This window comes from Hemitrygon akajei, chromosome 31 (assembly GCF_048418815.1).
Source record: "Hemitrygon akajei chromosome 31, sHemAka1.3, whole genome shotgun sequence".
Classification (NCBI taxonomy): Eukaryota; Metazoa; Chordata; class Chondrichthyes; order Myliobatiformes; family Dasyatidae; genus Hemitrygon; species Hemitrygon akajei.
The window spans coordinates 13,041,197-13,066,459 of NC_133154.1; the positions used below are offsets into that span (position 1 = coordinate 13,041,197).

Below are 25,263 nucleotides of genomic sequence, written 5' to 3' on the forward strand. Positions count from 1 at the left end.
TGCTCCTTGTCTCCCCCCATTGCCCCTCATTTTGTATCTCCTATGCTGCCCCTTGTCTCTCCCCCACCTCCCCTGTCTCCTCTTGTCCCTGCTCAGATCTGCTGTGAAGACCTTTGACCGGCTGGCCCCCGTCCAGCCATTCTCTCGATGCTATTTGTCTATTGGCTAGGCTACAGGCAGGCTCCCCGGCTCCAGGGGCAGTGAATTCAAAGCCCGGGGCTCCTTCTTGATTATGTTGGCCGCTTTCCCGAGGCAGCGGGGAAGCGCAGACGGAGTCAGTGGAAGGGAGCCGGATCGCATGGTGGACTTGGGCTGCCTCTGGGACGGGCGGTTCCGTTGTCGGGCTCTGCCTCGCAGCGGGTGGCCAAGTCGCTGTTCCAGAAGGACAAGCGGGGTGGGAGCCAGTTAAAGCACGTTGGGTACCAGACGGCAGAGTCACCAGGTCAGGGAAGCACAACCTATAACCCCGGCCTGCATGCTGGAACCTGCCTCTCCTGGAGCGCTGGTGTCTGTCAGGAGTTGGCTCTGTGCCCCAGGCCACACTGGCACCCTGGCGTGGCTTTGGTCTGGGCCTGGTCAGTCCCAGTTGTGGTCTCCTTAAGTTTCCCTTACAGCCCGGCCACCCGTATCCCGAGGAGGGCGGGACCGCTTGTTCCCTCCCCTCTCGTCCTTCTGAAATAGTCGCCTGACCACTCGATGCGAGGGAGAGCTGGGCAGCAGATGCGGATGGAATCACCAGTTCCAGACACAGCGCAGTCCATCACACAAACCAGTCCCCGCCTTCATTTCCCACGGCCTTGGGATCGCGGCCTCTACATAAATCAGGGATCCCACCCACCCTGATCAGTCTCTCTCCTCTCGGACAGGAGGTACAAAAATTTGAAAGCACAAACCACCAGACTCAAAGACAGCTTCTACCCCACTGTTGCATAATCTCGTACAGCCCCCTTATAATCTAAAGATAAACTCTGGACTCTCAATCGACCTCAGCAAGACGTTTGTGTTTTGTGTGTCTGTTCACTCAGTGGCTGAAACACTGATGAGACCCGTAGGCGCTTTCCACTTAGATTCAGAGAGATAAATACGAGAGGACATGGCTTTAGGGTGAAAGGGACAAGGTTTAGGGGGAACATTAGGTGGGAGTGTGGAATGAGCTGCCATCTGACGTGGTAAATGCGGGCTCACTCTTAAGTTTTAAGAATAAATTGGATATATACATGGATGGGAGAGGTCTGGAGGGTTACGGATTGGGTGCAGGTCAATGGGACTAGCGGAATCAAGTTTCAGCACAGACTAGAAGGGCCGAATGGCCTGTTTACTGTGCTGTAGTATTCTATGGTTCTATGGTTAAATAGGAACCATAGGTTCGTGGCCTCTGCTTATGCCAAGATGAGGCTACCCTGAGAGCGGAGGAACAACACCTTTATTCCATTTGGGTAGCCTCCAACCTGATGGCATGAACATCGATTTCTCCTTCCAATTTTAAAACAAACAACCTCTCCCTCCCCTCTTACTTTTCTTCCCACTCTGACCTTCCACCTCTCCGCACCTGCCTATCACCTCCCCCTGGGTCCCCTCCTCCCCTTTCTCCTATGCTCCACTCTCCTCTCCTATCAGGTCGCTTTGCCTCCAGCCCTTAACCTTTCCCACCCGCCTGGCTTCATCTATCACCTTCCAGCTATCCTCCTTCCTCTCCCCCACTACCTCTTCATTCTGACGTCTTCCCCCTTTCCTTTCCGGTCCCGAAGCCCAAAATGTCGACTGTTTATTGATCTCCATAGCTGCCGCCTGACCTGCTGAGTTCCTCCAGCATTTTGTGAGTGTTGCTCTGGATTTCCAGCACCCACAGACATTCTCGTGTTTACTCTGTTCTGTACTCTTTCACAAACAAGAGAAAATTCTGCAGATGCTGGAAATCCGAGCAACGCACGCAAAACGCTGGAGGAACTCAGCAGGCCAGGCGGCATCTCTGGAAAAGAGTGAACAGTCGACGTTTCGGGCCGAGGCCCTTCCTCAGGACTGCTGAGTTCCTCCAGCATTTTGTGTGTGTTGCTCTGCGTCCTCTCTCTCTGCTTTGACGTCCATGTATACAGAATGATCTGTCTGGATGTCATACAGACGAAAGCCATGCGTGGTATCTCGATAGGCGTGGCAGTAATAAACCAGCACCATGTACACGATTCATCTATTGAACGTACACAGTCTTTATCCCGCAGAGGTTTAACGTGGGGGGGGGGGGGGGAGATTTAAAACAGACCTGAGGGGCAACTCCTTTTCACAAAGGAAGGTGCGTGTACAGAACGAGCTGCTGGAGCAGGTGGTTGAGTCGGATGCCGTAATGTCATTTACAGAACAGTGCGTACCAAATGCTGGAGGGAACTAAACCGTCGACGTTCTGGGCCGAGACCCTCGTTGACTGCTCATTTCCCTCCATAGTGGCTGAGTTCCTCCCGCATCTTTGTGCGTCTTTCCCGAGATATCCAGCACTTACAGAATCTCTCGTGTCACCAGTGGTTAGAAGATACTTGGACGGGTACATGGCTGGGAAATATTTAGAGGGACGTGGGCTAAATGAGGGCAAGTAGGACAACCTCAGATGGGTATCTTGGTCAGCATGGGTGGGTTGGGTTGAAGGGCCTGTCTTATTCCACTAATCTAACACCAGTCCACCCCTTTTGTGTGGGTAGATAGCAGGGAGACAGGCTCCCTCCCCAGAGAGTGGGAGGTGATGTTGGAACTACTTCTGGTAACACATGCAGTGCCAGAAATTTGAATTATTTTGCAGTTTTCCACAGTGCTCTGTGTTGGCAAATCAGTTTTTTTCCAGTTCGGAACATGACCATTTCCAGATGCAATCGCTCCTTCCACGGAATTTGACCAGTGACTTCCGGCTGATTTCAATCCATGCATTCTGTACACGATCCCTACATTGGCTACGCACATCATGACACTTTCTCCTTTAGGAGCGTTGTGTAGGGAAGACGGGGTGGAGATGCGTCTCTAACAAAGGAGGTGTAAGGCGCTCCTTCCCTCTGCTAGCCTGCAGGTCACCCTTGGGCAAGGAGTAGCACCTGCTTAGACCCCCACTCACCCCTGATCAGGGTCACGTGAAACCACGGGAGCAGGTGGTGGATGGTCATATGAGCAGTTGGTGTATATCGCCAGTCCTGGTTATGTGATCACTGATGCCAGGCAGGCAATGAAGAGTATTTATGATGGCTGGGGTCTCCCCTCTTGTAAAGACACCGCACAGAAGAAGGTAATAGCAAACCACTTCAGTCGAAAAATTTGCCAAGAACAGTCATGGTCATGGGACTATGGTCACCCACGATATGCAACATGGCGCATAATGATGATGTCATTCATCACGGCAGATGATGATGATGATGACCGGGGGGAGGGGCAAGTCAGGTTGGGCTGGAGTGGAAGCCCACCCAAGTTAACCTTGGACTTGGCCTTGGAGTGTTTTGGTCTGCCCCTCCCACCCACCAGATCTCCCCAAGCCCAATCCCTGCACTGATCTCACTCCTGAATTCCCCGATCACCCAAGCTCGACCCCTCCACGTTCCCATCCCCAGCAACAGGCTTTGCTTTGGGCGGCACATTTCCTCCAGTGCCAATCTCGTGTTGCTCAGCTACTTGGGTTTCTGGACCCACTGGGATCTACAGGGTGGACCGGTATCTGAGGCGGCCTGCGGTGCACAGCTGCCCCGAGCGTTGAGCCTGAGCTCTGGGCACTGCAGGAATTTCTAAGCTGTGGATGTGAAATAACTGTGCCTTGGGAGTTGCTAACCCCTCAGCATTCCCAGGGCTCTCACAGTGAGTCACATCCAATCAACCCCGTTTCCCTTCAGGAAGCATATGCAGCTGGATCCCAAAAACAAGACAGATGTGACCGTACGATCTGTATAAATGAGCTGTTATGATCATGGAATCCAGAAACTGGCCCTTCAGCCCATCTTGTCCATTCACACCAAGATACCCATCTCACGGTCTTTGGATCTGCTTCCCCTCTCTCCCCGAGCTGTGTCCTTTCTCCAGTTCCCACACTTTTTTCCCTCTCCAGAATGTTACTGATGATCTGATTTTTGTTTTTTGTCTTGCAGGAGGACATTATCAGAGATGGCTTCAAAAAACTGTATCGTGATCACAAAGTACTTCTTGTTTATCTTCAACCTCTTTTTCTTTGTGAGTATCATTCAGGCTTAAGGGGTGGTCTAGGGGGAGCTTTATTCTGTCTAACCTGTACGCTCTCTGCCTTGGGAGTATGTGGGCAATGTTCAAATCGTTCAATTTAATATCAGAGAATGTGTACAGTATACGACCTGAAATTCTTACTCTTCACAGACATCCACGAAACAAACTCCACAACGAATGAATGATGGTAATATGAGAACCCAAAAGCCCCCGCCCCACGCATAAGCAGCCACAGAATAATCGACACGCCCCTTCTCCCCCACTTACACACCAGCAGAAACACTTACCCCCCACTCCCACCTCCCACCACGCAAACAATAGCAAAAGCCCCCCAAAAGAGATCCTGAACTCGAGTCTATCAAAAGCTACAGTCCTTTGGCATCTCCAGCGAGGGAGAGGGCGGTCACTCGTGCAACAACGAGAGTGGAGACCAGCGCCTCGCTGTTCTGATGTCACGATCTCCCTGAGCCGCAAGTGTGTGTCAGGATTGCGTTAAAACAGCTCTGCTCCATGTTCAACCCTTTTCTTCCATTTCTTTCCCCCAACCCATACTCCTGGCCCTGTGAGTTTGTGCTGGCACTGTATCGAGCAGGGGTTCCCTGGGGTCCACGGGCCCCTTGCTTAATGGCATTGGTCCACGCCATTAAAAAAAAAGAATGGGAACCCCTGGTATGGCGAGAGCTTCACTCTGAATCCAACTAGGCCTGCCCCTGTCCTGTGGGCATTTGTGTAGAGGGAGCTACACTCTCACCTCCACTCACGCTGACTATGTCCAGGGACAGTACAGTCCAAATGCAGGCTCTTGACCTGAAACCGCCGATTAGCCCTCTGCCTCCCCAGATGCTGCCTGACCCCCTGAGTTCCTCCAGCAGTTTTATTTTTGCTTTCACTCCCGACTCCGGCACCCGCGGGCTTCCGTGTCTCGGCAGTACGGAGACATTGACGGAATCACAGCAATTTGTTCAGGAGGTGGGGAGGCGGCTGGATGGTTTGGTGTAGATCTGACGGCTCACCAAAGCTGTTTGAGGCCTGTGACCAGGGACTGGTGTTTGGGAATCGTTCTCCTGCCGTGCTCTGTGGTGTGGCTTTGAACTTGGCCTTACCAGCTCACAGGGACCGGTCCCCGAACACCTTTGCTGAACCGGAAAAGCCAGAAAAAACTTACTCTGCTTTAGACCACGAGACCATAATTAAGCCATTCGACCCTTTGAGTCTGCTCCGCCATTCCATCGTGATTAATTTATTTTCCCTCTCAACCCTATTCTCCCGCCTTCTCCCTGTAACCTTTGATGCCCTGACTAACCAATTTAAAGTACCCAAATCACTTGGCCTCCACAGCCATCGGTGGCCACGAATTTCAGAGAGTCACCACCCTCTGGCTAAAGAAATTCCTCTTCATCTCTAAAGGGATGCTCTTGTTTTCAGAGGCTGTGCCCTCCGGTCTTAGACTCCCCCACATCTTCTCCACATCCACTCTATCTAGGCCTTTCAATACTCGGTAGGTTTCCCTCCTCATGCTTCTAAGCTCCGGCGAGTGCAGGCCCCAGAGCCGTCAAACTTCGGTGTTGAGCGCCGGCACTGAACGTGAAGCAGTTGCGAGCTGATCCCTCCTTTTTTTTTAACCCTTTGCAGTTCCTGGGCGGAGTGATGCTGGGGTTTGGCCTTTGGATTCTTATTGACAAAACGAGCTTCATTGCCATGCTGGGTAAGTAGAGCGAGCGGCCCATGGCCCTGTCGGCCTGAATCCTTCTCCCTCTTTCTGTTGGCGTGTCTGGGTTGTTGACGTTGTCCTAGATTGGGCTGGGGGGGTGGGGAAGGGAGTTTCGAGGGGACCTCGGGGAGAACGTCTTTGCACGTAGAGGACGGTAGGAAGGTGGACTTGCCCTCTCTGAGGGGGAGCAGAGGAGACAGTTTCTCTCACAGCCCTGAAGGACTTCAATCACCAAGGCATACAACTTGACAGACCAAGTGCTGGCAAGCAAGATTAGCAAAGGTACAATACAAGTCTTGGGCAGATGTATATAACTAGGGTGCCTAAGACTTCTGCAGAGTACTGTAGTAATTTTATGTATTGTACTGTACAACTGCCTAAAAAAAAGACAGATTTCATGACCCAGTACTGCGCAAAAGTCTTAGGCACCCTAGCTACACATATATATATATATATACAGACTTTTGCACAGTACTGTAAGAACTTAATTGTTGGTGCAGACAGGGACTGAAGGCCTGTTCCAGTGCTGTATGAGCCTTGACACCCTCACCCATGGCAGGGCTAAGATAAATGGAGAGGGGGTTGAGGTAAGTTGGTTGGCACATGTGGAATGAGAGAGACTAACCCCGGTCAAGTAGGTTTAGACGGTTAGGGAAGGGATGCCAGATACCATCTGGGATCTGTACTGGGTCCAATGTTGTCTGTCATATACATTAATGATCTGGATGAGGGGATGGTAGATTGGATTAGTAAGTATGCAGATGATACTAAGATAGGTGGCGTTGTAGATAATGAAGTAGGTTTTCAAAGCTTGCAGAGAGATTTAGGCCAGTTGGAAGAGTGGGCTGAACGATGGCAGATGGAGTTTAATCCTGATAAGTGTGAGGTGCTACATTTTGGTAGGACTAATCAAAATAGGACATACATGGTAAATCGTAGAGCATTGAGGAATGTAGTAGAGTAGAGTGATCTAGGAATAATGGTGCATAGTTCCCTGAAGGTGGAATCTCATGTGGATAGGGTGGTGAAGAAAGCTGTTGGTATGCTGGCCTTTATAAATCAGAGCATTGAATATAGGAGTTGGGATGTAATGTTAAAATTGTACAAGGCATTGGTGAGGCCAAATTTGGAGTATTGTGTACAGTTCTGGTCACCAAATTATAGGAAAGATGTCAACAAAATAGAGAGAGTACAGAGGAGACTTGCTAGAATGTTACCTGGGTTTTAGCACCTAAGTTACAGAGAAGGTTGAACAAGTTAGGAGAGAATATGTTAAGCTTGCAATTGTTAGACCACAGCTAGTAAATTCCAGCTCCCCTGCCACAGGAAGGATGTGACACTACTAGAGAAGATGCAGAGGTTTTTATCAAGATGCTGAGATTAGAAAAGAGAGTAGGCACAGTTAGCAGTTGACACAGCAAAGTCACTGCAAGTGAAGCTCAGCCAGTCTGAGCCACATCCAGTCCCCAAGATCCTCTCCATTTCCAAGAATGTGAGAGCAGTGTGCAAGACCGAGGTTTTGAGGCTCCGGCGGAAGTGTGGAGTGAATAATAGGTCTCCGATTCCTCCCCAGTCTCCACCGCCACAGGAGCCGGTCCCCTGCCAGTTCGATCCACTGAGAGGGAGGCTGAGAGTGCTGGGTACCGCGGACCCTGTGGCACCAGGCCGCACCCTGACTGCAGAAACGGACTGAAGACCAGAGTGAGCTGTGCCTAGAGCCAAGTTACTCGAGTGCAGTCGCAACACTGTGGAAAACGCCCGTTTACAAAACGCAAGACAAAAATCAGAGAGGGTGCAGAGGAGATTTGACATTTCCATGTCTTATGAGGAAAGACTGAGCAAGCTAGGAGTTTTTTCTCTTTGGAGCAAAGCAGGATGAGAGGTGACTTGACAGAGATGTTTAATAGGAAAAGAGGCATTGATAAAGTGGATAGTCAGTGCCTCTTTCCCAGGGCAGCAATGGCTAATGTGAGGGGACATACTTTTAAGGTGTTTGGAGACAAGTATAGGGGGTGTATTAGAGGTAGGTCTATTTACCCAGAGAGCATGGGACACACTAATGAGGGTGCTGGTAGAGGCAGATACATTAAAGGCATTGAAGAAACTCTTAGGTAGACACAAGGGTGAAAGAAAAATGAAGGGTTATGTGCGAGAGAAGGGTTAGATTGCTCTTGGATTAGGTTAAAAGGTTAGCACAACCCAATGGGCTGAAGGGCCTGTACTATGCTGTTCCATGGTCTATGCTTTGTAACTCTAATCTGACTAATTGCTACCCAGTACATCTCCTCTTGACCTTTAGTATAGTGAAAGGTCATTGTAAATAACTGGGAAAATGTGTAGCTCAGGCGGTTGATGGTTTAAGTTGAGTTGTTCTCCGATCTTGGCAATCCATCTGCAAACGCTTTGTCACCATATGAGGAGACATCATCGGATGGAAGTCATTGTTGAACTCAACTGGCATTTACTCCCCAAAGCCCACCTCACTGATGCTCAATCTGGGTTTTACCAGGATCTTGTAAAACTGGTCAATAGTCATCAAAGGAGTTGTCCTTTACATAAGAGAAGAAGATGGCTGTGCTTGTCAGAGGCCAATAATTCCAGCCCTGGGACATCACCGTAGGAGATCCTTGGGGCCGGTTCCTCGTCCCAAGCACCTTCAGCTGTTTCATCAATGATCTTCCTTCCATCATATGACCAGAAGTAGGCATGATTGCACAGTATTCAGTAGCATTTACATTTCCTCATCAAAGGAGGCAGCTCAAGCCTACATACAGCAAGGTTTGAGAACATCCAGGCTTGGGCTTGTAAGTCATAGGTCGCACTTGTGCCGGGGAAGTATCAGGCAATCACCATTTCTGAGAAGGGAGGACCTAACCACCAACCTTGGCCAGATCCCCCACCATCAACGTCCTGAGGGGGTGAGGAATGGGGTCATCATAAGTCATCGGAGCAGAATTGGGCTATTCAGCCCATTGAGTCTGCTCTACCATCCTGTCACGGCTGATTTATTAACCCTCCCAACTCCATTCTCCTGCTTTCTCTCCTTAACCTTTGATGCCCTGACTAATCAAGAACCTATCGACCTCTGCTTTAAGTGTACCCAATTATTTGGCCTCCACAGCTGCGTGTGGCAACGAATTCCACAGATTCACCACTCTCCTGTGTGTGACAGGCAGGCAAGGGTTGGGAGTTTGGTCTGTGGGTCTAGGGATTGATTGACCTTTGGATATATAGCCATAAGACCATAAAGACATAGAACCAAAATTAGGCCATTTGACTTACCGAGTCTGCTCCACCATTCCAACATGGCCGATTTATTATTCCTCTCAACCCTACTCTCCTGCCTTCTCCCTGTAACCTTTGATGCCCTGACTAATCAAGAACCTATCAGCCTCCCCTTTGAATATACCCAATGACTTGGCCTCCACTGCCACTTGTGGCGATGAATTCCCCAGACTCACCACCCTCTGGCTCCAGAAATTCCTCCTCATCTCTGCTCTAAAGGGATGCCCTTGTATGCTGAGGCTGTGTCCTCTAGGCCTAGACGACAGGAAACGCCCTCTCCAGATTTTCTCTTGTTTAGGATCAGGTTAGTTAATAGTTTGGCACAACGTAGTGTTTGAAAGGCCTGTTTCTGTGCTGTACTGTGTTCTCTGCTCTTTGAGATGTGTGCATGTCTGCGTTTGTGTGCGTGAGTGTGTGCGTGTTTGTCTCTGCGTGTATTTGAGCGTACCCGTGTATCTGTGTGCAGCCGCGTGACGTTGGCCCATTTTGGTGATCTGCCTGCTGTTCCCCACCAGAAACCGCCTCAGTCCCTCTCCAGCTCTGGTCGTACTTGTTCTCCGGGCTCGGCATCTTCACCATGATGATGGGGTTCCTCGGGTGCATCGGCGCGCTGAAGGAAATCAAGTGCATGCTGGGAATCGTAAGTAGGCGCGGCGCTGGTGACCGCCGAGACCGAAGCCCGCCAGGCCTGTAGCCCGCGCTCCGGCGCCGACGCTGACCTAAGCGCGGCTGGACAGCCCTTCACGCGGGTGTTGTTTCAGGCTGCTGGCCGGGGAGTGAGGCAGGGGTGACAACCAGTCCCAGCCCCTCCCCATTCATTCTGGGGATGAATAAAGAGGAGGGACAAAAGGCAGAGTGTGTCTTATCATAAAACCACTGATCATAAGGCATACAGTCAAGGGCCACTTTATTAGGCAGCTCCTGTACCTAATAAAATGGCCACTGAGTGTGCGTTCACTGTCTTCTGCCGCTGTAGCCCGTCCTCTTCAGGGTCCGACATGTTGTGTGTTCCGAGATGCTCCCCTGCACGCCCCTGTAGTAACGCGAGGTTACTTGAGTTGCTACTGCCTTCTCGTCAGCTTGAGCCAGTCTGGCCGTTCTCCTCTGACCTCTCTCGTTAACAAAGTGTTTTCACCCACAGAACTGCTGCTCACTGGATTTTTTTTTTTGTTTTTCACGCTGTTCTCTGTAAACTCCAGAGACCTCTGTGGGTGAAACTCCCCGGAGATCAGCAGCTTCTGAGATTCAAACCACCTCGTCTGGCACCAATGATCACCTGACAGTCATAGTCACTGAGATCACATTTCCTCCCCATTCTGATGATTGATCTGAACAACAACTGAACCTCCTGGCCACGTCTGCATGCTTTTATGCCTTGAGTTGCTGCCACCGGATTGGCTGATTAGATATTTGCACTAACGAGGTGTGCAGGTGTGCCTAATAAAGTGGGCACTGAGTGTCGGGGCAAAATTTGGCCAGATGCCCCGTTGAGTCTGTTCCACCATTCGATCATGGGCCCAAAACCAGCTCACGATACTCCAAGTGTGGTCTGACCAACGCCTTATGAAGCCTCAGCGTTACATCCTTGCTTTTATATCCTAGTCCTCTGGAAATTCTCTGCTAACAATGCATTTGCCTTCCTTACTACTGAAGTTAACCTTTAGGGAATCGTGTAGTAGGACCGCCAAATTCCTCCGCACCTCCGATTTCTGAATTCACTCACAGTTTTGTAAATAATCTTTACCTTTATTCCTTTCACCAAAGTCCATGACCGTACCCTTCCCTACACTGCCCCGTTCTCTTCATCTGTCCAAGTCTTCCTGAAGACTCCCTGCCTCCTCGAAGCCACTTGCCCCCTCGCCTGACTTTTATCATCTGCTGCCACTCCACTTGTCAGGACTGCACGAGGCATCCGGCCCACGTGGGCTCAGCTGCAAACACTCCGGTGATTCCGGTCCTGCCCGTGGGATTTGGAGAGGTGGGGGGGTCACGAGAGGGGTGCGACCCGAACTGGCTCCGTGCGGGCCCTTGTCGCGTCCCTCTGAGTGGGATCTTGCTGTGTACAGGACGGGGGGGGGGGGGCGGGCGCCGTGTCGGACGTTAGGGGAGGGTGGAGGGGATCAAGACGCACGGAGGAGGGTCTCTGTGTCACGTGGGGGGGGGGGCTGGCATCGGTCAGAGATTTTGATGCTGCTGTACTCGGGACCGTGAGCTGCGGGAAGCAACGGGGTTGAACTGATCAGACGGGCAGTCGGTAGGGCCCAAACCCAAGCAAATCTGCAGATGCTGGAAATCCAGATCAGTACACACAAAACACTGGAGGAACTCAGCAGGCCGGGCAGCACCTGTAGAAAAGAGTAAACAGTTGGCGTTTTGGGCCAAGACCCTTCATCAGAACTGGAAAGTCCGAAGAAGAGGTTGGGTGGAAGAAGTACAAGGCGGTAGGTGATAGTGGAAGCAGGAGAGGGAAAAGGGTTGAAGTAAAGAGTCGGGAAGTGGATTGGTGAAAGAGATAAGGGGCTGGAGAAGGGGGAATCTAAAGGAGAGGGTAGAAGACCATAGAAGAAAGGGAGAGCACCGGAGGAAGGTGATGGTCAGGTAAGAAGATAAGGTAGGAGAGGGAAACAGGAATGGGGGAATGCCGAAAGAGAAGGGGGGGGGGAGGTAGTTACTGGAAGTTTGAGAGATTGATGTTTCTGCTGTCATTGCCCTAGACTTGCATAATCCAATTTAAACTTTGGTTTGTTGACTTACTGGTTAAGAAATGTTTGTGGGCTGAGGCTCTGCGTCCGGAGCTTCAAACTAGGGAATGTTGGAGGCTGCCCAGATGGAGGATAAGATGTTGCTCCCTTTTCTTGGCCGTAGCGGAGGCCACGGACTGACATGTCGGAATGGGATATAGAATTGAAGCAGGTGCCCACTTTTTTTGCGGCGGGTGGGGCGAAGTCGGTCGATGAGGCCGTAGAGCCACTGCCTCACAACCATAGAGGCCCGGGTTCAATCCCGACCTCGGCAAATTGGGCCGACGTTGGCGCGTGAAGCGAGGTACAGTGAAAGACTTTGTTTCGATTGCCATCCATACGGGATATTTCAGTGCAGGGAGGTAGAACCAGAAAAAGCAACAACTGAAAGCAGAGTAAAGTGATCCAGTTACAGGGACAAGGCGCAGGGCCACGATGAGGTAGACTGTGAGATCGAGACTCCATCTGTTAGCTCTCGGGGAGCTCTTAAGAGTCTGATAGCAGTGGGATAGAAGCTGGTGCTGGTATACTTTCTCGGGCTTTTGTATCTTCTGCCCAGTGGGAGGGGGTGCTTTCTGTGTGGAGTTTGCACGTTCTCCCTGGAACACCGGTTTCCTCCAGGTGCTCTGGTTCCACTTCCCAAAGATGTACGAGTCAGTAGGTTAACTGTTTGCTCTAAATTTCCCCTCGTGTGGAGGGGGTGCGGAAGTTAATGTGGAAGTGGTGGATGCAGGTTTCAACATTAAGATAAATTTGTAAAAGTACTCGGGGGGTGGGGGGGGGGTATGGTCCAGGTGCAAGTTAATGGGACGATGCAGATTAATAGTTCGGCACAGTCTAGATGGGCCGAAGGGCCCGTTTCTGAGCCGTAGCACTCTACGACTGTGGGGAGAATAAAAATGTCCTTAGCGTAGGGTTGGTGTGAATGGGAGGTTGATGGTCGGGGTGAGGTGGGTGCAAGGGTCTGACTCGATCATCACCTTACCCAAAGGCAGTTCTGGGAGGAGGGCTGAGTGGATGGGTTTGGAATCGGGTTAATGTAGATAATGAGATGCAAAATGGACAGTTGACATTTCGCGTCAAGACCCTCGAAGACCCCAAACGTCAGCAGCTCAGTTCCCTACGCAGCTGCCCCCTGACCGGTGAGTTCCTCCAGTAATTTTTGCGTTGCCCCAGACTCCAGCATTGGCAGTGTCTTTTGTCGACAGTGTCTTGACCTGAAAGGAAGGAGAGAGTATCGGCATTCTGGCTGTAATTGTGCGTAACAAGTTTTTAAGGTGGGGAAAACCAGCCGACTGCTAAATAAAGAAAGAAAGGACCTTTCAGTAAACATCTGTTCCTCACTCGAGTACCCCAAAGCTGTCAGCCACTCCTGGTTTAAATCTCAGAGCAAAACTCTTGCCAGATTTTTGCATAAAGTATTTCTCAGAAATGGGCAAAGTGTCAGGAATGGAGGGGGGGGGGGAGTTGGTTGAAGACTCCCTGCTCTCCCCCAACCCCCACCCAGCTGAGGCGTAGCGACTGTGTGGAGACAAGTGGCAATGGTAGTTCCCAGTGTGTGGGAGATGGCGGAACAAAGGGCAGATTCTTCGTAGCCTGGAGCCTGTCGGGAAGGGGCTGGGGGTGGGGGGGGGGGGGGTCACATGTCTGCACAGTTGGCTGCAGGCATGTTAAAGGGGAACACAGTATAATCAGGACCTCTTCTATTTTTGGGAGCTTTTTCCACTCTGTCCAACTCCTGCTGCCCCCCTCTCACTCAGAGAGAGGCAGCATGGAAGCAGGCCTATTGGCCCATTATGTTTATGCTGTCCATCCCCACCCCTGTAATAGTACATTAATCATTATTTTAAAATCCCAACATCACCTCCCCCTAAGCTCCACCATTCACCCCCTCACCACAGACGATTTACGGCACCCAATTAACCTACCATTGGGGTGAGGGACGAACCGAGAGCATCGAGGGGGAAACTCATGCTGTTGCACATAGATTGTGCCCGAGGTCAGGATTGAACCAGGACCTCTACAAGTGTGAAGCAGCCGCACCATTGCGCCACTGTTGTCCCGGGACGGTGTAGAGCAGGGGTCCCCAACCTGGGGTCCACCGTCGTCCCGGGACGGTGTAGAGCAGGGGTCCCCAACCTGTGGTCCACCGTCGTCCCGGGATGGTGTAGAGCAGGGGTCCCCAACCTGTGGTCCACCGTCGTCCCGGGACGGTGTAGAGCAGGGGTCCCCAACCTGGGGTCCACCGTCGTCCCGGGCCGGTGTGGAGCAGGGGTCCCCAACCTGGGGTCCACGGTCGTCCCGGGATGGTGTAGAGCAGGGGTCCCCAACCTGGGGTCCATGCTCCCTTTCCTTAACGGTAGGAGTCCGCAGCATAAAAACCATTGGGAACCCCCTGGTGCAGAGGGAGCACTGCTCCATATCTGACCATTTTGCTGTTGATGGCTTAGTTTCATGTTTGCAACACTTACAGGTTGACAGGGCAGTTAAAAAGGTGTACGGTATGTTGGCCTTCATTAGTTCAAGAGCCACAAGGTAATATTGCAGCTCTATAAGCCCTGGTTAGACCACACTTGGAGAATTGCGTTCAGTTCTGGTCACCTCGTTTTAGGATGCTTTCCTCTTGCTCATCGAGTGTTGGCCTTTTATTTTCATTTTTTTTCTTTAATTGGGTTCCTTCTCTGGCTGCAAATCTCAAGGTTGTATAATTTATAAGTTTTTTTTTTGCCAATAAAGGTACTTTGAATCTTGGTGCAGACTCTCAACCTGAGGGATCAACTTGATACCTTCAATGTCCATGGAGACAGCTTGGCTCGCTGAGATTTCCCAGCATTCTCCTTGAGGAGCTCGGGGTGGGGTGAGGGGAGGATTTTTTATCTGGGTACTTCACGTGTTGGGGTTGGTTGTCAACAGGAAGTGGTCTTCCCTCCTCCTCGTTCACACTTGTGCTTTACCTCTGGTTTTATTTTGAGCTTAAGGATCGAAACAGCTCAAATTGCTCATTTCCCCTTTTTCTCAAAAAAAATTCTTGCAGCTTCTTGAGAGGTGGCACTTTCTAATTTAATATTGTTTACGCTTGGTTCCTCTTTTCGACGACGGCTGGAAGATTGTAGGAGGAAGGTCCCGGCAGGTGTTAGATAATGGTTGCCTATGGGTCAGAGGTCAGAGTGCAGAGGTCAGGAATTGTTAAAGGCCGTAGGTATTAGAGCGGAATTAGGCCATGGAGCCCATTGTGCCTGTACTGCCATTCACTCATAGTTGACTTGTTCCTCTCAACCTCATTGTCCTGCCTTCGCCTCATAACCTTTGACTCCCTGACTGATCAAGAACCTCCTCTTTAAATATACCCAATGACCTGGCCTCCACTGGCACAGGAAGCATCCTCTCCTCGTTCATTCCATCTCGGCCTTCCAGTGTTTGATAGTCTTCATTGAGATCACCCCCAATCTTCTGAACTCCAGTGAGTCCAGGCCCTGCTATGAGGGATATGGGATGTGAGGAAATCTTCGAGATGTGGAGCTGGTGTAGGAAAGCTGAAGGGGGTGGTGGGGGAGGTACCAGAGCGGTTCCCTTTCTGTTCGGAGTTGTGGATCAGCAGATGGTGGTTGTAGTGGGGAACCTCACACCTAGTCTGCTTGTGTCGTTCACAGTACTTCACATTACTTGTGTTCCTGATGGCGTCCCAGATCACTGTCGGAGTTCTGGTTTACACACAGAGGAAGGTGGTGAGTAGGAGTTACGGACTTGGTTGGGGGGTGGGGGGTGTGGTTCGGTGGTGGAGGGCGGAGGAAGGAAGAGAGAGGTTGTGGGGAGGGGAGGTAGGAGGTGTGGGCTGAGTCGTGTGTGTGGGGGGGGCGCAGGGGAGAGCAGTTGGTTCGGACAAGAAGGGGTGAGTGGGACAGAGTGAGGGGAGAGGGAGTAATAGAGCAGGGAGATGGGTGGGATTTTGGAGACGGGAAGATGGTTGGGTGGGGATGTGCGATGAAGCGCCCTCCTTGCCCTAATACCCCAGGATAATGCCCTTCAGTGTTTCCACCCATCTTCCAAGGTCTCCTTTTTCCTCCAGTTTTGATCTGTTTGACCTCCCTTGTGATTGTTTGCCCCAGTTTGGGACCCTTCCCTGTGGCTGCACCACTTGCCCCTTCTCATCTCATCTGCCCTCTGGCAGAACCCCCTCTGTCTGGGCTCCTTCCCCCCCCCACCCTGCCATGGGCATCCACCCCACACCCCCCACAAGTCACGACTCCCACAAGCACTTCTCCCCAGGCTGGTCTCCCGCCTCCCTCTCCATCTTGCCACCCTTGCCCCCTTCAGCCACCCTCCTCCCTTCCCATTTACCTTCTCCCCCACGGCCACTCAGATATCCTGTCTCTCTTGGCCATTCCAATCACCTCACCCCATTCTTCCAACCCCCCACCCCCCCCACCCTCACTATCACAGAAGCTTTTTAAAACCCAGCTCTTTGACTGAGCTATTGGTCAAGTAGAACCGTGACCAGCCACAGGAACAGGCCTTTCAGCCCATTAAATCTGTGCTGGACACAATGGCAAATATCTTCTGTCTGCACGTAATCCATATCCCTCTGTTCCCTGCATATTATGGCATGGAACACCACAGACCCTTTGGCCACAAGATATTGGAGCAGAATCAGGCCATTTGGCCCATTGAGTCTGTGCTCCCATTTTCTCATGGCTGATCCAATTTTCCTCTCAGCCCCAATCTCCTGCCTTCTCCCTGTATCCCTTCATGCCCTGACTAATCAATCTCTGCCTTAAATACATGTAAAGACTTGGCCTCCACAGCCGCCTGTGGCAAAGAATTCCACAGATTCACCACCCTCTGGCTAAAGGAATTTCTCCTCATCTCCATTCTAAAAGAACACCCCTCTATTCTGAGGCTGCGTCCTCTGGTCTTAGACTCTCCCACCATAGGAAGCATCCTCTTCTCATCAATGAGGTCACCCCTCATTCTTCTGAATTCCAGTCAATACGGGCCCAGAGCCATCGAACACTCTTCATATGGCAAGCTGTTCAATCCTGGAATCATTTTCGTGAACTTCCTTTGAACCCTCTCCAGTGTCAGCACATCCTTTCTAAGATAAGGGGCCCAAAACAGCTCACAATACTCCGAGTGAGGCCTCGCTTCATGTTGTCCCAGCCTTTTAACCTGCTCCAAGAGGGGTTCCCATCCTGGGGTCTGTGGACCCCTTGCTTAATGGCATGGGTGCATGTCATAAAAAAGCTTTTGGGAACCCCTGATCTAGCCCTCCCCTCCGACAAAGCACATCATCCTCCGTCGTTCCTTCACCCCCTGGCCTGTCTAAGAGACTTTTAGATGTCCTGAATGTATCTGCCTCTGCTACTGCACCCAGAAAGGTGTTCCAAACATTTACTACTCTCCGAGCCAAAATCCTACTCGTCTTGAAAGGACGTCCTCTGGAATTGGCCATCGATACCCTGGGGGGGAAAGGTACTGGTTGTCCACGCTTCTAATACACTTCGATTAAGTCACCTTTCAAACTCCTCAGTCTCAGCCCATACCAAGGACTCCTTCCTTGATTCTTGACATTCTTAGTCTAACAGCCCTGGCAGCTCATTCTAAGCACTGTGTTGAAAAAGTAACTTTGGCCCTCACATCTTTAAAGCTTTCCCCCTCTCGCCGTAAAGCTGTTCCCCCCGGTACTCGACAATTCAACCCCGTTTCGGCCCTGATGCACCTCCCCTCGAGTCTCCCTCTGACAGCCATGGAACGTGGGAAATTTGTCCGGGGTGAAGGGGTGGATGAAATGGACATGGGTATGAGATTCTGGGGCCTCTGGGATTATTCTGGGGTCAGCTGAACCTGCTTTTCCATCTTCCTCCTCCTCGCTCAGATCGATAGGAAGCTGAGTTCCGCGGTGAAAGACATGATTACGAAGTACGACCCGAAAGACAAACAGTTACAGAACCTGGAGGACAGTTGGGATTATATCCAGCTCAAGGTGAGAGGAGAATTCAAACACTGTGGCTAATACAAGGGCTTTGGACATAAGTACAGAGGAATATCGGCGGCAGGTTTCTTACTCAGAGATTGGTACGTGCGTCAGGAGTGGTGGTCGACATCAAAATAAATCTATTATCAAAGTACGTGGGGCAGCTGGGTTGTAGTGTGGTGTAGGCCTCCGTTAGTCTCAATAGACCATGGATTTGCACCTTGGAGAGTTTCCAGGGTGCGAGCGTGGGCAAGATCTTTTTTTATGGAAGACTGGCAGTTGCCCAAGCTGCAAGTCTCCCCTCTCCACGCCACCGATGTTGTCCAAGGGAAGGGCATTAGGACCCATACAGCTTGGCACCAGTGTCGACGCAGAGCAATGTGCGGTTAAGTGCCTTGCTCAAGGACACAACACACAGCCTCAGCCAAGGCTCGAACTAGCGACCTTCAGATAACTAGACAAACACCTTAACCACTTGGCTACGCGCCAACAGTGGTTAGCACGATGCTTTACAGTTCCAGGGTCCTGGGTTCAATTCCCGCCGCTGCCTGTAAGGAGTTTGTACGTTCTCCCCGTGACCGCGAGGAATGGCAGGGTAATTGGGTATTGTAATTGTGCCATGACTAGACTAGTATTAAATTGGGGGAGTGTTGATGGGCGGCGTGGCTCCAAGGGTTGGAAGGGTCTACTCCGCACTGTATGTCAAAAAACAAACGCACAAAGACTGACAAACAACCAACGTGCAAAAGAAGTCAAACTGCGCAAGTACAAAAATAAATAACACTGACAACATGAGCTGTTGATCCCGCGAAAGTGAGTCTGTAGGTTGTGGAACCAGTTCAGAGTTGGGGTGCGTGAAGTTATCCACGCTGGTTCAGGAGCCTGATGGTTGTCGGGTCGTAATAGTTTCTGAACCTGACGGTGCGGGACCCCAGGCTCCCGTCCAGTGGTGGAAGCGAGAAGAGAGCGTGGCCTGGCAAGAGGCAGAACCATTAGGGGCTTTCAAGGGACATTTGGGTGAAAGAAAAATGGAGGGCTACGTGGGAGGGAAGGGTTAGATTGATCTTGGATCCTGCACAGATTGGGAGCCGGCTGTTTCTGATTAGCACTGCTCAGCTGAGCTCTGAAGTTGCACACACTTTAACCTTTGATTTGCGAATGGAAACTGAAACCTGACGAACAGAGGGAGCCGCAGACTGCCTGTACCACGGTCTCTTCGTATCTGATCTCACACCAATGTAATATTTATAAATGGCTGATCTCGTTCCCTCATTATAACGCTAATTGTTGCCAGGCAACGTAGTTAAAGGTTTCAGGTGGTTTATTACCATGGCAACAGTGAATCACCTTGGCCGGAAAAAGTTCACCCCAGCAATTCCGGCCAGAGTCAAACGTTAAGTATGGGACATGAACACCAAGGGCACAAGTATCAAAATCTCAAACTTTTGATAATTGCCTCTCCCCCTCTCACTGTTCCCCCATTCCCTTTTCCCTCTCTCACCTTAAATCCTTGCCCACCCATCACCTCCCTCTGGTGCTCCTCCCCCTTTTCTTCCATGGTCCTCCACCCTCTCCTATCAGATTCCCCCTCCTCCAGCCCTGTATCTCTCTCACTTACCGACTTCCCAGCCCTTTACCTCCCCCTCTCCCGGATCCACCTATCACCTGCCACCTTGTACTTCTTCCTCCCCTTCCCCCCCCCCCCCCCCACCTTCTCGTTCTGACTTTCCAGTCCCGATGAAGGGCCTCGGCCCGAAACGGTGACTGTCTACTGTTTTCCACAGATGCTGCCTGGCCCCCCCCACCCCCCCCCGAGTTCCTCCAGCACGTTGTGTGTGCCGATCAGGTGCGGGGTCAAAGTCGGGTTTATTGTCATCTGCACAAATACGTGTACAGGTGCAATGAAAATCTTAGTTACCGGTAGCATCACAGGCAGCAATGTATAATTTGCATTTGCAAGAAATAATCTCAACGTGGGCAATACACAACATTTTTTACAAGAACAAAAAACAAATCAGAATCGGGTTTATTATCACTGAATATGTCGTGAAGATTATTGTTTGTGACGGCAGTACAGGGCAGAAGATGAAAAATATCAGTCGCAGTAAGAAATATATTAAAAAATAAATAAGCAGTGCAAAAAAAGAGAAAAACGGTGAGGTAGTGTTCATGGATGTTCAGAAATGTGGTGGTGGAGGGGGAAAAGCTGTTACTAAAACATTGGGTGTGCGTCTTCAGGCTCCTGTACTTCCTTCCTGATGGTGGTAATGAGAAGGGGCATGAGTTGGATGGTGAGGGTCCTTCATGAAGAATGCCACCTCTTGAGGCACCAGCTTTTAAAGATGCCCTCAATGGTGGGGTGGGGGTTAAATATGGAGGTTATGACCAAAGAAAAGCTGGCTGGAGTCACTAAGCACTTTAGTGCAAGGGTGTTTATTAGGTGTATCGAAAACTTACAAAAATCAAGTCAGGTCAAGTCACTTTTATTGTAATTTCGACCATAACTGCTGGGACAGTACACAGTAAAAATGAGACAATGTTTTTCAGGACCATGGTGTTACATGACACAGTACAAAAACTAGACTGAACTACGTAAAAAACAACACAGAAAAAAACTACACTAGACTACAGACCTACCCAGGATTGCATAAAGTGCACAAAACAGTGCAGGCATTACAATAAATAATAAACAGGACAATAGGGCAATAAGGTGTCAGTCCAGGCTCTGGGTATTGAGGAGTCTGATGCTTGGTGGAAGAAACTGTTACATAGTCTGGTCGTGAGAGCCCGAATGCTTCGGAGCCTTTTCCCAGATGGCAGGAGGGAGAAGAGTTTGTATGAGGGGTGCATGGGGTCCTTCATAATGCTGTTTGCTTTGCGGATGCAGCGAGTGGTGTAAATGTCCGTGATGGCGGGAAGAGAGACCCCGATGATCTTCTCAGCTGACCTCACTATCCGCTGCAGGGTCTTGCGAAGTCAGGGTCAGAGAAAAGAAATATGCCAATATTTAAAAAGAATTCTACAAAAGAACACACTGAAAACTCCAAACTTTTTCATGTCCATTGTGAAATCCCGGCAGCCCCTATCTCTCCCCTAATGAAGGAGATCAGCCCCTTTGTTTTACACTAAGATTACCAACAGTCTTAAGACTACACATGAATCAGAATATGATGCAGCCCACAATGTAGTTACGATTATGTTACAAAATAAACAGAAGTATCTTCCTTAAATATAGTATACAAATAGCGTATCCATGTTTATAGATCCCCATTACTAAGGAGATTGAATATATTGCCGTGTTTGGCGGGGAAGGCACCAAAAAGCCAACCCGAGCGCATCGTACCGGTAAGACGTTACAGTGCGTACACCCAGCAGAGCTACAAGCCGATGTTTGTGAGTGAATGAGCGTGTGTTGGCAGTGCCTTTACCGAGTGCTCTCCGTCATGGGTAGGTAGTACCGTGATGAGGCTGGCGGAGTCTGCCACCCGCTACAGCTTTTTTAAAATGTGCTCATTGGAGACTCCACAGTGGCGTGGAGTGGCGTGACCGCTCAGAATGCGCTCCCTAGTACATCTGTAGAGTCTTTGGCGACGTACCAGATCTTCTCAAAACCCTGATGAAGTAGATCCACTGGATTCCCTCCTTCACGATAGATCCTCTGAGATGTTGACTCACAGGAACTTCGAACTTCTCAACTTGTGTGTGTGTGTGTGTGTGTGTGTGTGTGTGTGTGTGTGTGTGTGTGTGTGTGTGTGTGTGTGTGTGTGTGTGTGTGTGTGTGTGTGTGTGTGTGTGTGTGTGTGTGTGTGTGTAACACAGTCCATTTTAGTGGTTGGTTCAGGAAGCTAATGATTGAAGGAAAGGGCGCACAGCCGCGCAGAACCTTTACAGCGCCAGCGTTCGGGGTTCGATTCCCACTGCCGACTGTGAGGAGTTCGCACATCCCTCCCCTCCGCTCCCTCCGGGTGACTGTGTGGGATTCCTCCGGCATTCCGAAGACGTGCGGGTCAGGGCTAGTAAGTTATGGGCGTAGGAAACTTGGCGACACTTGCGGGCTGCCCCCAGCACGTCCTCGGACTGTGTTAGTCGTGGACACAAGCGACACGTTTCACTGTTGGTTTCGATGTAACCGTGACGGATAAAGGTCATCTTAATCTGTTCTTGAACCCGGTGGTGTGGGACTTCAGGCTTCTGTACCTCCCACTCAATGGTGGCTGCGAGAAGGTGACATCTCCTGGATTATTTTATTTATTGACAATCGCGAGCCTGAGATTCCTTTGTATGTCGAGAAAGGTGCGGTGGGTTGTGTTTTGAAGACCATCAGATCCAACGACCCTGTCCATCTGAGCACCAGCTGCAATACCACCATCCACCGCTGATGGCGCCACTGGGCCCACAGACGCGTAATGGCAGTGCCACCTGCTGGCCAATCTCTGCCCTACAGGCTGGATCAGAATCACTGACATTCAGATTAAGATCCAGATTTATTTAACACATCTGCATCGAAACATACAGTTGGTCGTTTGTGTTAACAGCCAATGTTACTAAGGACGTGCTGGAGGCAGACTGCAAGTGTCAGCTCAAAAATATGGTGCCCCCAATGCTCAGCAGGACAATGCAAGCAGCATCAACAACAGCAGAACAGCATATTGAATTGACTTTATTACTGACATCCTCCACATTCACGGGGAGTAAAAAAAAACTATGTTATGTCTTTGTCTAAATGTGCATTCTGCAATTTATAGTAATTGGTAATAAGTAGTATGTACAACAGGACAGTCAATATAACATAGAAATACAATTGTATCGGTGTGAATTAATCAGTCTGATGGCCTGGTGGAAGAAGCTGTCCCGGAGCCTGTTGGTCCTGGCTTTTATGCTGCGATACTGTTTCCGGATGGTAGCAGCTGGAATAGTCCGAGGTTGGGGTGACTCAGGACCCCAATGATCCTTCGGGCCCTTTTTACAAACCTGTCTTTGTAAATGTCCTGAATAGTGGGAAGTTCACATCTACAAATGTGCTGGGCCACTCTCTGCAGAATCCTGCGATTGAGGGAAGTACAGTTCCCATACCAGGCGGTGACGCAGACAGTCAGGATGCTCTCAATTGTGTCCCCTGTGGAAAGTCCTTAGGATCTGGGGACTCATGCCAAACTTCTTCAGCCGTCTGAGGTGAAAGAGGCACTGTTGTGCCTTCTTCACCGCACAGCCGGTGTGTAAGACTGTGTGAGATCCTCGGTGACGTGCTGCGAAGTTTGTTGTTTGTGGCAGCAGTACAGTGCGAGACACAGTAAGATTAAAATTAGTTACAGTAAAAAAAAGCGCAAAAGAGACAGAGCAAGGTGACTTTCAGGGGTTTGTGGACCGTTGAGAAATCTGACAAAGCTGTTCCTAAAACATTGAGTGTGGGTCTTCGGGCTCCTGTACCTCCTCCCTGATGGAGGTAAGGAGAAGAGGGCATGTCCTGGAGGATGAGGGTCTTTACTGATGGATATTGCCTCTTTGAGGCATTGCCTTTTGACAATGCTCTCGATGGAGCGGAGGTTTGTGCCTGCAAGGGAGCTGATTGAGTCTACAACTCTCTGCAGGTTCCATGCAACCAGTAGAGCGCTCTCTGCCTCTTTGTAGAAGTTTTGCTTGGAGTCTTTGGTGACATTACCAAATCTCCTCAAACTTCTAATGAAGTAGGGCTGTGGCATGCCTTCATCGTGATTGCATCAAAGCGTAGGGCCCAGAGTAGATCCTGCAGGCTGAATCCCCGACCTTTAACTGAACAGACACTCTGCTCAGTCACGTACGGTGGGAATGAGTGATGTAGAGGGAAAGATTTCAAGCATGTTCCTTCCAAATGAGGGGTTTTTAAAAAATATATTTGCGAAATCTGGTCTTCCTTGGCAAGGCCGGCAGTCGACTGAGATGTAGACTGTCTTCAGCGCAGGTCTGCACAGTGGTACAGCGCCCGGCCCCTCTCCCGCCGCGCCAGGGACCTCAGCTCAAACCTGACTTCCGGTGCTGTTCGTGTGGAGTTTGCATCCTCTGGGTCCCTCCCACATCCCGAAAGCGCGTTGATCGGTGGATTATGAACACAGCGAGATTCGGGGAATGCTGGGGTATCATGAGCAACGCGCGCACAAAATGCTGCAAGTACTCAGTCAGTCGGGCAGCGTCTACGGAGGGGAATAAACAGTAAACAGTAAACATTTCAGGCTGAGGCCCTTCGTCGGGACTGGAAAGGAAGGTGGCAGAAGCCAGAATAAGGTGGGGGCGAGGAGGGGAGGAATAGAAGCCGGCAGGTGAGGGGGAAGGTCGGTAGATTAGTTGGTTGCTGTATGTAGCCATGTGGTTGAGTGGTAAACTCGGAGGGGCGCTGGCGAGAAATGCGGAAGGGCATCGCGGTAGCATAGTGGTCAGTGTAGCACTGTACAACGTCGGCGATCGGGGTTCAATTCCCGCTGCTGCCTGTACGCCGCCCCGTGACCGGCTGGGATTTCCTCCGGCTTCCCCCCGCATCCCGAAGCTGTATGGGTTCGCGTCGGTGAGCTGTGTGCACGCTATGTTGGCGCAGGAAGCCTAGTGACACTTGCACGCTGCCCCCCCGGTGCGCCCTCGGACCGCGCCAGTCGACGTGCACGCAGCGAGTAAAGCCAATCTTTAAAATAAAATGAAATTAATGCCGGGCTACTGCCAACGGCCTGCCCCACTCATCGCGTCTCTCCAGCAGTTTACGATCAACAAGCAGCGGTTAATGCAACAATCCCACTGACCAACACCCCCCCCCCCCACCCCCGGCATCCTCTCTTCCCCCCCCCCCCCCCCCACCAGACAGAAAAGCCTCAAGTCACGTACCACCCGTCTCAGGGACAGCTTCTGTCCCGCTGCTATGAAACGGTTAAACAGACTGCTTGTACGATAATTTGCGCTGTCACCCTCAGGATCTACCTCGTCATGCCTTGCACCTTTTACTGAGTGACTGCCCCACTCTATTCTGCGCTCTGTGATCGCTCTTCCCTTGTACTAACTGGCAGTGCTGATGTTAGACAGCGTGCAAATCCAAGTTCTGTCACTGTACCTTGGTAGACGTGACAGTACGAAATTGCCAATTTGACTATAGACAATAGGTGCCTTTCGGCCCTTCGAGCCAGCACCGCCATTCACTGTGATCATGGCTGATCATCCACAGTCAGTACCCCGTTCCTGCCCTCTCCCCATATCCCTTCACTCAGCTATCTTTAAGAGCTCCACCTAACTCTTTCTTGAAAGCATCCAGAGAATTGGCCTCCACTGCCTTCTGAGGCAGAGCATTCCACAGATCCACAACTCTCTGGGTGAAAAAGTTTTTCCTCAACTCCGTTCTAAAT

At 50.7% G+C, this 25,263-nt stretch overlaps 1 protein-coding gene across 3 annotated transcripts in view; it reads left to right on the plus strand.

The window, feature by feature from the left end:
• LOC140719343 (leukocyte antigen CD37-like) overlaps positions 1 to 25,263 on the plus strand; it is a 69,855-nt gene that overhangs the window by 31,586 nt on the left and 13,006 nt on the right. For all 3 annotated transcript variants that reach the window (XM_073033916.1, XM_073033918.1, XM_073033917.1), the window contains exons 2-6: positions 4,107 to 4,188; positions 5,830 to 5,902; positions 9,709 to 9,833; positions 15,585 to 15,659; positions 17,807 to 17,914. In XM_073033916.1, the coding sequence (XP_072890017.1) occupies positions 4,107 to 4,188; positions 5,830 to 5,902; positions 9,709 to 9,833; positions 15,585 to 15,659; positions 17,807 to 17,914 (463 nt within the window). The remainder of the gene's footprint in view (positions 1 to 4,106; positions 4,189 to 5,829; positions 5,903 to 9,708; positions 9,834 to 15,584; positions 15,660 to 17,806; positions 17,915 to 25,263) is intronic.